This window comes from Lissotriton vulgaris, chromosome 4_1 (genome assembly GCF_964263255.1).
Source record: "Lissotriton vulgaris chromosome 4_1, aLisVul1.2, whole genome shotgun sequence".
Lineage (NCBI taxonomy): Eukaryota > Metazoa > Chordata > Amphibia > Caudata > Salamandridae > Lissotriton > Lissotriton vulgaris.
In genome coordinates, this window is record NC_141691.1 from 2,017,383,955 (window position 1) to 2,017,400,863 (window position 16,909).

Here is a 16,909-nt window from a genome sequence, read left to right on the forward strand (position 1 = left end):
AGTATATGAGGCCAGTAATGGGTGAATGAGTCAGGCCCCACCCAAGTGTATGAGGCCAGTAATGGATGAATGAGTGAAGCCCCACCCAAGTGTATGAGGCCAGTAATGGATGAATGAGTCAGGCCCCACCCAAGTGCATGAGGCCAGTAATGGGTGAATGAGTCAGGCCCCACCCAAGTGTATGAGGCCAGTATTGGATGAATGAGTGAAGCCCCACCCAAGTGTATGAGGCCAGTAATGGATGAATGAGTCAGGCCCCACCCAAGTGTATGAGGCCAGTAATGGATGAATGAGTGAAGCCCCACCCAAGTGTATGAGGCCAGTAAGGGGTGAATGAGACAGGCCCCACCCAAGTGTATGAGGCCAGTAATGGGTGAATGAGTAAGGCCCCACCCAAGTGTATGAGGCCAGTAATGGGTGAATGAGTCAGCCCCCACCCAAGTGTATGAGGCCAGTAATGGGTGAATGAGTCAGGCCCCACCCAAGAGCATGAGGCCAGTAATGGCTGAATGAGTCAGGCCCCACTCAAGTGTTTGAGGCCAGTAATGGCTGAATGAGTCATGCCCCACCCAAGTGTATGAGGCCAGTAATGGCTGAATGAGTCAGGCCCCACCCAAGTGTATGAGGCCAGTAATGGGTGAATGAGACAGGCCCCACCCAAGTGTATGAGGCCAGTAATGGGTGAATGAGTGAAGCCCCACCCAAGTGTATGAGGCCAGTAATGGATGAATGAGTGAAGCCCCACCCAAGTGTATGAGGCCAGTAATGGGTGAATGAGTCAGGCCCCACCCAAGTGTATGAGGCCAGTAATGGATGAATGAGTCATGCCCCACCCAAGTGTATGAGGCCACTAATGGCTGAATGAGTCATGCCCCACCCAAGTGTATGAGGCCAGTAATGGGTGAATGAGTGAAGCCCTACCCAAGTGTATGAGGCCGGTAATGGATGAATGAGTGAAGCCCCACCCAAGTGTATGAGGCCAGTAATTGATGAATGAGTCATGCCCCACCCAAGTGTATGAGGCCAGTAGTGGCTGAATGAGTCATGCCCCACCCAAGTGTATGAGGCCAGTAATGGTTGAATGAGTCATGCCCCACCCAAGTGTATGAGGCCAGTAATGGGTGAATGAGTCATGCCACACCCAAGTGTATGAGGCCAGTAATGGGTGAATGAGTCAAGCCCCATCCAAGAGTATGAGGCCAGTAATGGGTGAATGAGTGAAGCCCCACCCAAGTGTATGAGGCCAGTAATGGGTAAATGAGTCAGGCCCCACCCAAGTGTATGAGTCCAGTAATGGGTGAATGAGTCATGTCCCACCCAAGTGTATGAGGCCAGTATTGGGTGAATGAGTGAGGCCCCACCCAAGTGTACGAGGCCAGTAATGGATGAATGAGTGAAGCCCCACCCAAGTGTATGAGGCCAGTAATGGATGAATGAGTCATGCCCCACCCAAGTGTATGAGGCCACTAATGTGTGAATGAGTCATGCCCCACCCAAGTGTATGAGGCCAGTAATGTGTAAATGAGTGAGGCCCCACCCAAGTGTATGAGGCCAGTAATGGGTGAATGAGTGAGGCCCCACCCAAGTGTATGAGGCCAGTAATGGATGAATGAGTGAAGCCCCACCCAAGTGTATGAGGCCAGTAATGGATGAATGAGTCATGCCCCACCCACGTGTATGAGGCCAGTAATGGGTGAATGAGTTATGCCCCACCAAAGTGTATGAGGCCAGTAATGGCTGAATGAGTCAGGCCCCACCCAAGTGTATGGGGCCAGTAATGGGTGAATGAGTCAGGCCCCACCCAAGTGCATGAGGCCAATAATGGGTGAATGAGTGAAGCCCCACCCAAGTGTATGAGGCCAGTAATGAATGAATGAGTCATGCCCCACCCAGGTGTATGAGGCCAGTAATGGGTGAATGAGTGAAGCCCCACCCAAGTGTATGAGGCCAGTAATGGATGAATGAGTGAAGCCCCACCCAACTGTATGAGGCCAGTAATGGATGAATGAGTCATGCCCCACCCAAGTGTATGAGGCCAGTAATGTGTGAAAGAGTCATGCCCCACCCAAGTGTATAAGGCCAGTAATGTGTGAATGAGTGAGGCCCCACCCAAGTGTATGAGGCCAGTAATGGGTGAATGAGTGAGGCCCCACCCAAGTGTATGAGGCCAGTAATGGATGAATGAGTGAAGCCCCACCCAAGTGTATGAGGCCAGTAATGGATGAATGAGTCATGCCCCACCCACGTGTATGAGGCCAGTAATGGCTGAATGAGTCATGCCCCACCCAAGTGTATGAGGCCAGTAATGGCTGAATGAGTCAGGCCCCACCCAAGTGTATGAGGCCAGTAATGGGTGAATGAGTCAGGCCCCACCCAAGTGTATGAGGCCAGTAATGGGTGAATGAGTGAAGCCCCACCCAAGTGTATGAGGCCAGTAATGGGTGAATGAGTCAGGCCCCACCCAGGTGTATGAGGCCAGTAATGGGCGAATGAGTGAAGCCCCACCCAAGTGTATGAGGCCAGTAATGGATGAATGAGTCAGGCCCCACCCAAGTGTATGAGGCCAGTAATGGATGAATGAGTCAGGCCCTACCCAGGTGTATGAGGCCAGTAATGGGTGAATGAGACAGTCCCCACCCAAGTGTATGAGGCCAGTAATGGGTGAATGAGTCAGCCCCCACCCAAGTGTATGAGGCCAGTAATGGCTGAATGAGTCATGCCACACCCAAGTGTATGAGGCCAGTAATGGGTGAATGAGTCAAGCCCCATACAAGAGTATGAGGCCAGTAATGGGTGAATGAGTGAAGCCCCACCCAAGTGTATGAGGCCAGTAATGGGTAAATGAGTCAGGCCCCGCCCAAGGGTATGAGGCTAGTAATGGGTGAATGAGTCAGGCCCCGCCCAAGGGTATGAGGCTAGTAATGGTTGAATGAGTCATGCCCCACCCAAGTGTATGAGGCCAGTAATGGGTAAATGAGTGAGGCCCCACCAAAGTGTATGAGGCCAGTAATGGATGAATGAGTGAAGCCCCACCCAAGTGTATGAGGCCAGTAATGAATGAATGAGTCATGCCCCACCCAAGTGTATGAGGACAGTAATGGGTGAATGAGTCATGTCCCACCCAAGTGTATGAGGCCAGTATTGGGTGAATGAGTGCGGCCCCACCCAAGTGTACGAGGCCAGTAATGGATGAATGAGTGAAGCCCCACCCAAGTGTATGAGGCCAGTAATGGATGAATGAGTCATGCCCCACCCAAGTGTATGAGGCCACTAATGTGTGAATGAGTCATGCCCCACCCAAGTGTATGAGGCCAGTAATGTGTAAATGAGTGAGGCCCCACCCAAGTGTATGAGGCCAGTAATGGGTGAATGAGTGAGGCCCCACCCAAGTGTATGAGGCCAGTAATGGATGAATGAGTGAAGCCCCACCCAAGTGTATGAGGCCAGTAATGGATGAATGAGTCATGCCCCACCCACGTGTATGAGGCCAGTAATGGGTGAATGAGTTATGCCCCACCAAAGTGTATGAGGCCAGTAATGGCTGAATGAGTCAGGCCCCACCCAAGTGTATGGGGCCAGTAATGGGTGAATGAGTCAGGCCCCACCCAAGTGTATGAGGCCAGTAATGGGTGAATGAGTGAAGCCCCACCCAAGTGTATGAGGCCAGTAATGAATGAATGAGTCATGCCCCACCCAGGTGTATGAGGCCAGTAATGGGTGAATGAGTGAAGCCCCACCCAAGTGTATGAGGCCAGTAATGGATGAATGTGTGAAGCCCCACCCAAGTGTATGAGGCCAGTAATGGATGAATGAGTCATGCCCCACCCAAGTGTATGAGGCCAGTAATGTGTGAATGAGTCATGCCCCACCCAAGTGTATAAGGCCAGTAATGTGTGAATGAGTGAGGCCCCACCCAAGTGTATGAGGCCAGTAATGGGTGAATGAGTGAGGCCCCACCCAAGTGTATGAGGCCAGTAATGGATGAATGAGTGAAGCCCCACCCAAGTGTATGAGGCCAGTAATGGATGAATGAGTCATGCCCCACCCACGTGTATGAGGCCAGTAATGGCTGAATGAGTCATGCCCCACCCAAGTGTATGAGGCCAGTAATGGCTGAATGAGTCAGGCCCCACCCAAGTGTATGAGGCCAGTAATGGGTGAATGAGTCAGGCCCCACCCAAGTGTATGAGGCCAGTAATGGGTGAATGAGTGAAGCCCCACCCAAGTGTATGAGGCCAGTAATGGGTGAATGAGTCAGGCCCCACCCAGGTGTATGAGGCCAGTAATGGGTGAATGAGTGAAGCCCCACCCAAGTGTATGAGGCCAGTAATGGATGAATGAGTCAGGCCCCACCCAAGTGTATGAGGCCAGTAATGGATGAATGAGTCAGGCCCTACCCAGGTGTATGAGGCCAGTAATGGGTGAATGAGACAGGCCCCACCCAAGTGTATGAGGCCAGTAATGGGTGAATGAGTCAGCCCCCACCCAAGTGTATGAGGCCAGTAATGGCTGAATGAGTCATGCCACACCCAAGTGTATGAGGCCAGTAATGGGTGAATGAGTCAAGCCCCATCCAAGAGTATGGGGCCAGTAATGGGTGAATGAGTGAAGCCCCACCCAAGTGTATGAGGCCAGTAATGGGTAAATGAGTCAGGCCCCGCCCAAGGGTATGAGGCTAGTAATGGGTGAATGAGTCAGGCCCCGCCCAAGGGTATGAGGCTAGTAATAGGTGAATGAGTCAGGCCCCACCCAAGTGTATGAGGCTAGTAATGGGTGAATGAGTCAGGCCCCACCCAAGTGTATGAGGCCAGTAATGGCTGAATGAGTCAGGCCCCACCCAAGTGTAGGAGGCCAGTAATGGCTGAATGAGTCAGGCCCTACCCAAGTGTATGAGGCCAGTAATGGGTGAATGAGTCATGCCCCACCCAAGTGTATGAGGGCAGTAATGGGTGAATGAGTCAGGCCCCATCCAAGTGTATGAGGCCAGTAATGGGTGAATGAGTGAAGCCCCACCCAAGTGTATGAGGCCAGTAGTGGGTGAATGAGTCAGGCCCCACCCAAGGGTATGAGGCCAATAATGGGTGAATGAGTCAGGGCCCACCCAAGGGTATGAGGCCAGTAATGGGTGAATGAGTCAGGGCCCACCCAAGCGTATGAGGCCAGTAATGGGTGAATGAGTGAAGCCCCACCCAAGTGTATGAGGCCAGTAGTGGGTGAATGAGTCAGGCCCCACCCAAGGGTATGAGGCCAGTAATGGGTGAATGAGTCAGGCCCCACCCAAGTGTATGAGGCAAGTAATGGGTGAATGAGTGAAGCCCCACCCAAGTGTATGAGGCCAGTAATGGATGAATGAGTCATGCCCCACCCACGTGTATGAGGCCAGTAATGGCTGAATGAGTCATGCCCCACCCAAGTGTATGAGGCCAGTAATGGCTGAATGAGTCAGGCCCCACCCAAGTGTATGAGGCCAGTAATGGGTGAATGAGTCATGCCCCACCCAAGTGTATGAGGCCAGTAATGGGGGAATGAGTGAAGCCCCACACAAGTGTATGAGGCCAGTAATGGGTGAATGAGTGAAGCCCCACCCAAGTGTATGAGGCCAGTAATGGATGAATGAGTCAGGCCCCACCCAGGTGTATGAGGCCAGTAATGGGTGAATGAGACAGGCCCCACCCAAGTGTATGAGGCCAGTAATGGGTGAATGAGTCAGCCCCCACCCAAGTGTATGAGGCCAGTAATGGCTGAATGAGTCATGCCCCACCCAAGTGTATGAGGCCAGTAATGGGTGAATGAGTCAAGCCCCATCCAAGAGTATGAGGCCAGTAATGGGTGAATGAGTGAAGCCCCACCCAAGTGTATGAGGCCAGTAATGGGTAAATGAGTCAGGCCCCGCCCAAGGGTATGAGGCTAGTAATGGGTGAATGAGTCAGGCCCCGCCCAAGGGTATGAGGCTAGTAATGGGTGAATGAGTCAGGCCCCACCCAAGTGTATGAGGCTAGTAATGGGTGAATGAGTCAGGCCCCACCCAAGTGTATGAGGCCAGTAATGGCTGAATGAGTCAGGCCCCACCCAAGTGTAGGAGGCCAGTAATGGCTGAATGAGTCAGGCCCTACCCAAGTGTATGAGGCCAGTAATGGGTGAATGAGTCATGCCCCACCCAAGTGTATGAGGCCAGTAATGGGTGAATGAGTCAGGCCCCATCCAAGTGTATGAGGCCAGTAATGGGTGAATGAGTGAAGCCCCACCCAAGTGTATGAGGCCAGTAGTGGGTGAATGAGTCAGGCCCCACCCAAGGGTATGAGGCCAGTAATGGGTGAATGAGTCAGGGCCCACCCAAGGGTATGAGGCCAGTAATGGGTGAATGAGTCAGGGCCCACCCAAGCGTATGAGGCCAGTAATGGGTGAATGAGTAAAGCCCCACCCAAGTGTATGAGGCCAGTAGTGGGTGAATGAGTCAGGCCCCACCCAAGGGTATGAGGCCAGTAATGGGTGAATGAGTCAGGCCCCACCCAGGTGTATGAGGCCAGTAATGGGTGAATGAGTCAGGCCCCACCCAAGTGTATGAGGCCAGTAATGGGTGAATGAGTCAGGCCCCACCCAAGTGTATGAGGCCAGTAATGGGTGAATGAGTGAAGCCCCACCCAAGTGTATGAGGCCAGTAATTATTATTATTATTATTATTAGGGAGTTTTGTAAAGCGCCTGGTTTACGCCCAAGGCGTGTCCCCGCGCTGTAATGGGTAAATGAGTCATGCCCCACCCAAGTGTATGAGGCCATTAATGCATGAATGAGACAGGCCCCATCCAAGTGTATGAGGCCAGTAATGGGTGAATGAGTGAAGCCCCCTCCCAAGTGTATGAGGCCAGTAATGGGTGAATGAGTCAGGCCTCACCCAAGTGTATGAGGCCAGTAATGGGTGAATGAGTCATGCCCCACCCAAGTGTATGAGGCCAGTAATGGGTGAATGAGACAGGCCCCACCCAGGTGTATGAGGCCAGTAATGGGTGAATGAGACAGGCCCCGCCCAGGTGTATGAGGCCAGTAATGGGTGAATGAGTCAGGCCCCACCCAAGAGTATGAGGCCAGTAATGGGTGAATGAGTGAAGCCCCACCCAAGTGTATGAGGCCAGTAATGGGTGGATGAGTGAAGCCCCACCCAAGTGTTTGAGGCCAGTAATGGGTGGATGAGTCAGCCCCCACCCAAGTTTATGAGGCCAGTAATGGGTGAATGAGTGAGGCCCCACCCAAGTGCATGAGGCCAGTAATGGGTGAATGAGTCAGCCCCCTCCCAGTGTATGAGGCTAGTAATGGGTGAATGAGTCAGGCCCCACCCAAGTGTATGAGGCCAGTAATGGGTGAATAAGTCATGCCCCACCCAAGTGTATGAGGCCAGTAATGGGTGAATGAGACAGGCCCCACCCAGGTGTATGAGGCCAGTAATGGCTGAATGAGTCAGGCCCCACCCAAGTGTATGAGGCCAGTAATGGGTGAATGAGTCAGGCCCCACCCAAGTGTATGAGGCAAGTAATGGGTGAATGAGTGAAGCCCCACCCAAGTGTGTGAGGACAGTAATAGGTGAATGAGTCAGGCCCCACCCAAGTGTATGAGGCCAGTAATGGGTGAATGAGTGAAGCCCCACCCAAGTGTATGAGGCCAGTAATGGATGAATGAGTCAGGCCACACCCAGGTGTATGAGGCCAGTAATGGGTGAATGAGTCAGGCCCCACCCAAGTGTATGAGGCCAGTAATGGGTGAATGAGTCAGGCCCCACCCAAGTGTATGAGGCCAGTAATGGGTGAATGAGTGAAGCCCCACCCAAGTGTATGAGGCCAGTAATGGAAGAATGAGTCCGGTCCCACCCAAGTGTATGAGGCCAGTAATGGGTGAATGAGTCAGGCACCACCCAAGTGTATGAGGCCAGTAATGGATGAATGAGTGAGACACCGATCAAGTGCAAGAGACCAGAATAGATGAGTAAGTGAGTCTGTACTGAGGCGCAAGCACTCAGTGACGTGAGAATGAGTGAGACCCTACTCAATTCTATGAGGTCACTAATAGGTGAATGAGTGAGACAGCGACATTGATAAAGTGTATGAGACCGGTGAGTGGTAGGAATAAGCCAGACTGCACTGAGGTGTATGCAGCTAGACATCAGTGTGAGTGAGTGAGTATGCCCCTTGAATATCAAAGCTAGAACATCAAGGTATATAAATATGGTTGCAAAATATGAAATCCAAAATACTTAAAGGTAAGAAAGTAACATTTTCAACACATAACTACAAATATAGGTGTCTTGGCAATATATGTCTTCAAGCTACGTAGATGTGGAGCTAGGAATAGTAAATCTAACCTCCCTAAATGCACTTACCTTTCGATAAGTTGTTCTCCGATATTTTGTATACGGTATTCTTTTACCACAATATTTATAGCCTCAATATTCCGTAGTACAATCAAGTGAGTGAGCAGCCACTGAGTCAGTTTGTGGAGTGCACAAGGCTCCATTGAAGTACTCATGCTATTAGACCAGGCCGTGCAGATATAGGACACGTCTCCGACCATCTCACCTGTAAGCTGAAGCTGCCAGCCAGCTGCTGTTTCTCCTTCTCGCCATCTTCCATGTCCCGCCTCAGGCCCACAATCTCCTCGGCCAGCCGGTTGCGCTCCCCCTGCAAGGCACTGATGGACTCGACCAGGCTGTGGATTCCAACTGGAGACACTGGAGACACCGGGGACGCAGGGTACATTCCACAGGGGGACGGCAGCATCACACCTACAGTAAGGCGAAAAATTACAGACCTCTGTGATCAGAGAGGGCGACTGTCAGAAGGATGGTCGACATTTATTATGGGTAATTTACACCTACAATCTATTTGTTTACTTGTATCAGTTTACACCTTGAGTTTGGTTCTCATATTTGGAGCGGCACTCTGTTCCTTTGTACCTAGGTCTGCACTCTTTAACGTCCTTACATATACTCATACCAACATACCCTAAACAGTGATAGGGTGGGCAGTATAGAGAGAGGGGTCAGAAGATGAACTGTGCCAGACCAGCCCCTTCCTGCGACTCATTTACAGAAAAACACTCTTTGAGCTCAGACAGGCACAAACAGTGCGATAAGTAAGAAGGTTGTTCTCACATTTAGTGTATTTCCCTGACCATGGTCTGATTGTTGTTATTGTTATTGTTATTGTTATTTTTGATTTGTAGCGCGCTCAATCACCTACAGGCCACTAAGCGCTCGGGAATCGATGGTAAACAACAACTTTGACAGTACAGAGGGCATCCACTAGCCCTTGTTGATTATAAAGCCCCGTGGCACCCCTCGGGGTAGAGTAGCCATATACAAAAACCTTCATAATTAATAAACCTCCTCCCTCAGTGTCGGCGGCAATGTGTGCAGCTACCCGACAGCACACCCGCTCTTTCTGCTTCTGGTGCTGATTCTGGATAACGAAGCAAGGCTACTGCCCAGGATTAGATGCTCCTTTGCCTTCATCCTACTTCACAATAAACATGATCTAACCAAAAGATACCACCAGCCAGGGAACGATTCTGCATGAGTCTCTCCTGCCTGTCGGCCAACCGGGTACGTGACTGAACTTGGGGCAAGTAAGTGTTCCTCGCACAGGCTTGGTCACAATCTCCACTCATCTGACCACCTTTGCTATGTCACATTACAATGACTGATGCCACCTTAAAGGGACTTCTCAGAAGGGGTGTGAAGAAAACTGCAAAAAGACAAAACCAGAAACAGGCCTGCTCTGTCAAGGCTCCTGGAATCTGGACCAACATGACAGTCTACTTGAGAAGAGACCCTGCACTCATGCAATGCAGCAGGGGCCTTCAGACCCACCTCCCTACACCTTAGCAATCACCACCGATGAATGTTCTGCCTCATTGTAAATGATCCTGAGTCATGGCTCAGGGCTTCTGCCCATGTTCAATCCTCCATTGCTTTCCAGCTGGGCTTACCTACACAAATAATAGTACATGCGTACATATGAATTTGGAATCTTTGGACCGTGAAGCGTGTTGACCAAAAAAGACCACGTACCCTAAAAAGCCTCTCAGACAGAATAAGTGGGCAGCTGTCCATAACAGCCAGTCAGAGAGAACACATGGTGGCCAAGTGCCACAGACCACTTATTGGGGTAGGAAGCCGCAAGACGCACCAGACCCACCCTAGATCCAGTTCATTCCCTCCCAGAGCTATAAAGACCCTCCTGCAAAGCCTACGGGACCAAACAGAAGGAATCCACTCCTTGGGTATAGGGCATGTCCTCCAAAGTTGGGGAACACCCTTGTTGTTTTTGGTCCCCTCACACACCAACAGGCCCCTTGGTGTCATGCTTCATCATTGGGGTCCTCGTACCCCTCTACGGGGTACGGCATGCTGCGACCTACGGATACGCGGGAGCACTTGAAATGACTATGTGTGGTGTGGATGGGGTATTTAAATGTGAGTGTATGGTGGGGTTTAGATCTAAGTGAGTGAAGTTTAAAAAGTACCTGGCTTGTAGGGTGACAGAAATTTTTTTAATGGGCCACCGGGCTGGTGCTATTAAAATTGAGTGTGGGAGGTTAATAACGCAAACAATGTGCATTACCTCCTCTCTGTGTGCGCAACATGTTTCGGTGTAAAATCTCCTTCTTCAGGACGGGGTACACAAATCCCCACCTTACTCACGTTTCTCTAACTTGTATCAGAGTCTCTAATAAAAGTGAGAACTACAGTGCAGGTAAAACAATGTACCTAACAAAACGCCGCTTAATAGTCGACTGTTTTGCAGGGGTAGAAATGCCTCATGAGCCTACCAAACGTCAGGGTCCCTTCTGCTATTTAGCACGATTTCAGCGAGGAAATTCCTCCCGACTGACCCCTCCGTGGCTCCGGTGCCAAACAGCCGACTATTAAGCGGCGTTTTGTTAGGTACATTGTTTTACCTGCACTGTAGTTCTCACTTTTATTAGAGACTCTGATACAAGTTAGAGAAATGTGAGTAAGGTGGGGATTTGTGTACCCCGTCCTGAAGAAGGTGTTTTTACACCGAAACATGTCGACGCACACAGAGAGGAGGTAATGCACATTGTTTGCGTTATTAACCTCTCACACTTAATTTTAATGGCACCAGCCCGGGGGCGAATTAAAAAAATTTCTGTCACCCCACGAGCCAGGTACTTTTTAAACTTCACTCACTTAGATCTAAACCCCACCATACACTCACATTTAAATACCCCATCCACACCACACATAGTCATTTCAAGTGCTCCAGCGTATCCGTAGGTCGCAGCACGCCGTACCCTGTAGAGGAGTACGAGGACCCCAATGATGAAGCATGACACCAAGGGGCCTGTTAGTGTGTGAGGGGACCAAAAGCAACAAGGGTGTTCCCCAACTTTGGAGGACACGCCCTATACCCAAGGAGTGGATTCCTTTTGTTTATTTACATTAGTCCAGGGAGAACGAATCCATTTCGATCTATTCTCTCTCTCCCCTTTTGTTATTGATAGTAAAGCCTACGGGACCACCAGGCTTACGCTTCATGGATCAGCAAGAATCAATGGCCGACCAGATAATTTTTTTCTAAATTTGTATTTTGTTCTTGTATATCTCAAGCGTACGTATACCTAGTTCTCAATCCTGGTGTATTTATACATAAAACACAATCCAGAAAGCATCGGTGGGGGCAGACATCACATCTCATAGTTCAGCCATATGAGGAAAGAAACGTCCAGTCGCATCGAACAATCCAAAAGTTGACTCTTGCCAGTCAAGGGTATTCCTTATCACCACCTAGACCACAGCCAAGCACCAACCCCTCCGATAAAACCTCACGCCTGCACTCTATGCACACCCAGTTCGCATAACCAGGAAGAACTATGAAACAATTCAAATTTGCTGATGCACACTATGAGTATTCCGTGGATTAGTTGCTCATTATTTTATACATTCATTCATTCATTCTTCCATTCTATGTGCATTAATGTGATCTCTTAAAAAGGCACAGTGCTGTACTTTCACAAAGCAGATGACTCTAATCATATACAAAAATAGGAAAGTATGGATGGAGATTTAGCTCACCGCCTGAACATACTTTTATATTTTTTGGGAATTCGCGCACATTCCCAGAGGATTCCCAAGTATAGATTTCCAGGCCTACCACTGGGATTGTCATGTGACTTTTCCCAAAGGCTTTTATTCTCTCTACAGTGGGTTCTCCGTAGCGGATAACTCCGCACAGGTGGAATTGGAAACATCTATCCCGTGATGAAAGCCCTCCCACAGGGGCGGCCTTAGGCATGTGCCAGCTGTGCACCTGCAAATGGCCACCAAACCCCAGGGGCCACCACGCCAATATATATCCTTAATAATAATCCTCTGAGGATGGATACATATTTGCATGGCGCCCCTGGCAGGGATTTGGCAGCCTCCGGCTCTGTTCCACTTCCAAACACCCTGACCCCCCCCCCTCCCCTTTTCCCACCCCTCTTCACTGGCCTCCGCGCTCTGCCCCGCCCGGAACCCCTCTTCCGGGGCCCCCTATCTAAGCTCCGTGCCCAGGACCGCCATGAGCCTAGAGCCGCCCCTGCCTCCCCTGTAGGTGATCCGTTCCTCTTTCCATCCTGGGAGGAGAGTTTCTCCAGCTCTTGTCTCAACTAGATCTCCAACCATTTCAAGGGCAGGAGTGGCTCGGATAGGAGTTTGGGAATCCTCACAAATGTGGGCATTCCCAAACTTCCAAGTCAAGCGATGCCTTGGAACATACATTTGTATGTTTTACATTGTGAGTTTTTATAAACCGTACAATAAACCTTACTTACTTACTTGGAACATCCCCTTCCCACCCCTTGAGAGGAATTTACGTATGCAGATTACTGAACACTTTTGGCAAAGAAATCCACAGTAGTAAATTGATTTATGCACACCGGGAATCCCGCAAATTCCTTTGACCTCCTTTGGGTATTGATGAAGATGGCTGGCACGGTGCTCGGTTAGACTGTGAAGGACCAACCCACCGCAATGTACTGTGAACATCATGGGGCATATTTACAAGCCCCTCTCGCCACCACAACGTCACTTTCAGTGATGCTGTAGGGGCTTCGCCTTATTTACAAGGCAGCGTTAAACCACTTAACTTGGCTTAACACTGCCTTGTAAATAAAGTCCCCTTTCAGGCCGTATTTAGCGTGAAAAGGGTGGGCAGTGGGAGTTGTAGTTGGCGTTCCACTGCAACACCCATTGATTTTCACGCTGCCTCCTATTTACAAGAGCAGCGCAAATAGGAGGCAGCGCCAAAATTAAGACCAGGGAAAACCTGGTCTTACACAGCCGAAACAAGTAGAAATGCTTTACTGCTCCTTGTTTTTGCTGTTTCCATGTGTGCTGCCTTGTGCAGCACACATAGAAACAGCAAATTGCCTTGGATTGTTTATGTGCAGAAAGGTGATACTTCCTGCACATTACCAATAATTTTTAAAAAATGACGTTTTGCAACTTCTGTGTGTGGCACACATAGAAGTTACAAAACTGTATTTAAAGATTGTTCATCTTTAAAGATTGTTCCTGCACATAAACAATCTTCCCCTGCACACAGACACCCTTGCACTATGGTGCGAGGGTGCCAGCGTTGGCGTTAGGTAGCTAAAGTTAGCCCCAGCGCATGGGGGAAACACAGGGATGCATCGTATTTTTGTAAATATGGTGCAGCCCTGCGTTTCTAAAGTGACAAAGCGTGTTGTTAGCATTCTTGGCTTAACGACACGCTTTGCCACTTTATTGTAAATATGCCCTATGTTGTTTCCCCAAAAGTGCCCTTACTCAACAATAGTGGCTGCTCACCGCTGTGCATTTTCTCCATGAGATTCTGCTGCTCGCTGATGGTACTCTCCAGGTTCTCGATCAGGCTGAGCTTGTCTCGCATCCTCTGCCTGTAGGCCCTCTTCAGCACCCTCAGTTGCTTCCGCCGCCGACTCTCCTCCTTACGCAGCGCGCCGCGGTACTCCAGCGCCTTCTCCTGCAGCCGCTGCATCTGGGAGTAGTGCTCCAGGAAGGAGATGAGGTGGGACATGACTGAGATGAGAGGGGAAGGAGGGAGCTGAATGTCAACCAAAACAGACCAACGCAAAGAGACCACAGCAGGATCAAAATGATCCAGGACACATGCATAGCGTAGAGACAACACGTAAGCGGTGCGATTGTTGAGGAATCGTAAATAGCCAGGCACAAAGCAATCATTCAGTCAAATGGTGCAAGTGGGAAGAAACCACAAATTAAAAAGGTGTGATTTGAAATAGCCAAACACATTCAAGTAAGATATGGTGAAACCAGGTAGAGGAAGTGGCAAGTATCAGGAAAATTCATGCAGGGTATTGTAACGTTAAGTGTAAATGGGATGGAGGTTCCGCCAAGGCATCAAAGATCCAGGCATGAAATATTCACATATTCAAACCATCAAAAGAAGCCAGGCATACATGTGTTACACCGGGCAAAGCGGTGCAGCAAAGGGTAGAGTTGGGGAGGGTATGTTCAGTTATTGATTGACGAGAAGAACAAGGTTGGAATGAGATGGCAAGACATTTCATATCACAGACGGAAAAGGGGGGAGAAGAGATATAAACAAGGAGGAAAATAAGAGACAAGTTAGTTACTCAGAATCCAAAGGTGACAGCAAGTCAAGCACACCATAAACAATGGGCTAGAATAAGAAACATGAATAAAGTAGGCATCCTAGAAGAGCTTTAGAGTAATGTGTGTGTTTGTGTGCATCGTGCATTTGTATATCTGTGTGTGCAAGTGTGGCGAGAGTGTGTGCAAATGTGTGTGTGTTGTTTGTGTGTGTGTTTGTGCGTGTGTGTGTACGTGTGTGCATGTGCATGGTGGTTGTGTGCAAGTGTGGAAAGTGTGTGTGCATGTGTTTGTGCACGTGTGTGCAAGTGTGGTGAGAGTGTGTGTGTGTTTGTGTGCATGTTTGTACGTGTGGGTGTGCGTGCATTGTGTGTGTGTGTGTGTGTGCAAGTGTGCTAAGTGTGTGTGCATGTGTGTGCGTGTGTCTGTTGCAAACATGAGTAAATTACACACTCATGTAAGAGCTTTGCTTGGTTATCTGGTCCCACCAGGACACTTATTTATCAAAACATACAGAGAGGGAGAAAAAGGAGAGAGAAAAAGGAGAGAGCAAAAAAAGAAAGAGTTGTGTGTGTATGTGTGTCTGTGTGTGTCTATGTGTGTGTGTGTGTGTGTGTGTGTGTGTCTGTGTGTGTGTGTGTGTGTCTATGTGTGTGTGTGTCTATGTGTGTGTGTGGGTGTGTGTGTGTGTGGGTCTGTGCGTGTGTGTGGGTCTGTGTGTGTGTGTGGCTCTGTGTGTGTGTTGGTGTGTGTGTGTGTGGGTGTGGCTCTGTGTGTGTGTGTGTGTGGCTCTGTGTGTGTGGGTGTGGCTCTGTGTGTGTCTGTGGCTGTGTGTGTGGCTCTGTGTGTGTGGCTGTGTGTGTGTGGGTGTGGCTCTGTGTGTGTGTGGGTGTGGCTCTGTGTGTGTATGTGTGTCTGTGTGGGTGTGTGTGTGTGTGTGTGTGTGTGTGTCTATGTGTGCGTGTATGTGTGTGTGTGTCTATGTGTGTGTGTGTCTATGTGTGTGTGTGTGTGTGTGTCTGTGTGTGTGTGGGTGTGTGTGTTGCCTTCCACAAATTGTTCTAAAACATGCTCTTTTACAGGAAGACATAGGCAAGAGGATTGCTTGAGATACATATTTGCTGCCATCAGAATTACTCTTACTTGAAATGTACTTTTAATTTGGATTGCCCCACACATCAAAGCAAATCAGAAATGTTAAACAAAAAAGTTATCTAAAGTATATTGAAGCTCTCCTTCAACTTCATTATGTAACAGTGTAAATATAAACATAGATGAAGCATGTTGTGTTATTTAGGAAGGGGCGGTGTTACTTACAACGCTAACGCCCATATAAATACAATTAGTAAAGCAACACTTGTCAATATGAGTGAAAACAATGTCTCGTGGATGCAGGAGGCGCACGCAATGACAAAAGGAGTCAATAAGGTGAGGGGAGGTGAGTCACCAACGCTCACGCAATGTTCACATCCAGTTTCCACCCAGGGGTATAATCAATAGCCCTCTCTAATTTATTTTATGCTCTAAATAACTCTCATTTAGAATACTATCGTCAATATCCTGGGGCGTCTTTTCCACGAATCAATAGGTTGAGCGCGTTTTCCAGTCGCGCTCATCCAGCAGGGGACCTTCACTCCCAATCCATTCTCCATCAATGCTTCTTTCCTGCCATGGCTCTGAGGCCTTCTTTCTCTTGTATCAGGGGTGTCCATTGCAGCTGGGCACCAGAAATACCAGAAACTCTAAATAACCACGGACAGTGTCAATGATCCCCTTTCGATTCACTGCATGTAAATTGATCTCATGCTGAGATCCTAAAAATCGGGCGAGCTGCGTCTCACCTGAGCCAACAACTGACAACTCTGAATTTTTATCTGTATAAAATTAAAATCAAATTCTCAGAGGTTCCAAATTGATCTTGTTTTGTACAGTAAAAGTGTACAAAAGTCAACTAAATTTAAGTGAGTTAAAGTTAAGCATATTTGTATTATACCCACCAAAATCAACATATTTCAAGCTGTGCCACAACTGCAAAAAGTAGTCAGTCCTGGACCTTCATGAGGTGTGTTTTTGGTGTTTTGTGTGATAAATATGCACTCATACACCCAAAGGTGATCCGAGACAGGGAGGCGAAGTTGTACCCTGCCAAACATAAGAAGAACTCCCAGCTTTCGTGTACGCCCTGCTCACGCTCCAAGTTGTGAGCCTGGACTTGTCCAGCCTCATGTTGATTCAGCTTTGCGCTCAAAATCCTCTATTAAGTTCATATCCTGAGGTAGT

The 16,909-nt window shown here is 49.1% G+C and overlaps 1 protein-coding gene across 1 annotated transcript in view; it reads right to left on the reverse strand.

Moving 5' to 3' along the window:
• The window catches only part of LOC147724890 (kinesin-like protein KIFC3), a 205,085-nt gene that overhangs the window by 74,901 nt on the left and 113,275 nt on the right, over positions 1 to 16,909 (reverse strand). The window contains exons 4-5 of the mRNA XM_086966413.1: positions 13,844 to 14,099; positions 8,565 to 8,770 (exon numbers count right to left, since the gene is read on the reverse strand). Of these exons, the coding sequence (XP_086822539.1) occupies positions 8,565 to 8,770; positions 13,844 to 14,099 (462 nt within the window). The remainder of the gene's footprint in view (positions 1 to 8,564; positions 8,771 to 13,843; positions 14,100 to 16,909) is intronic.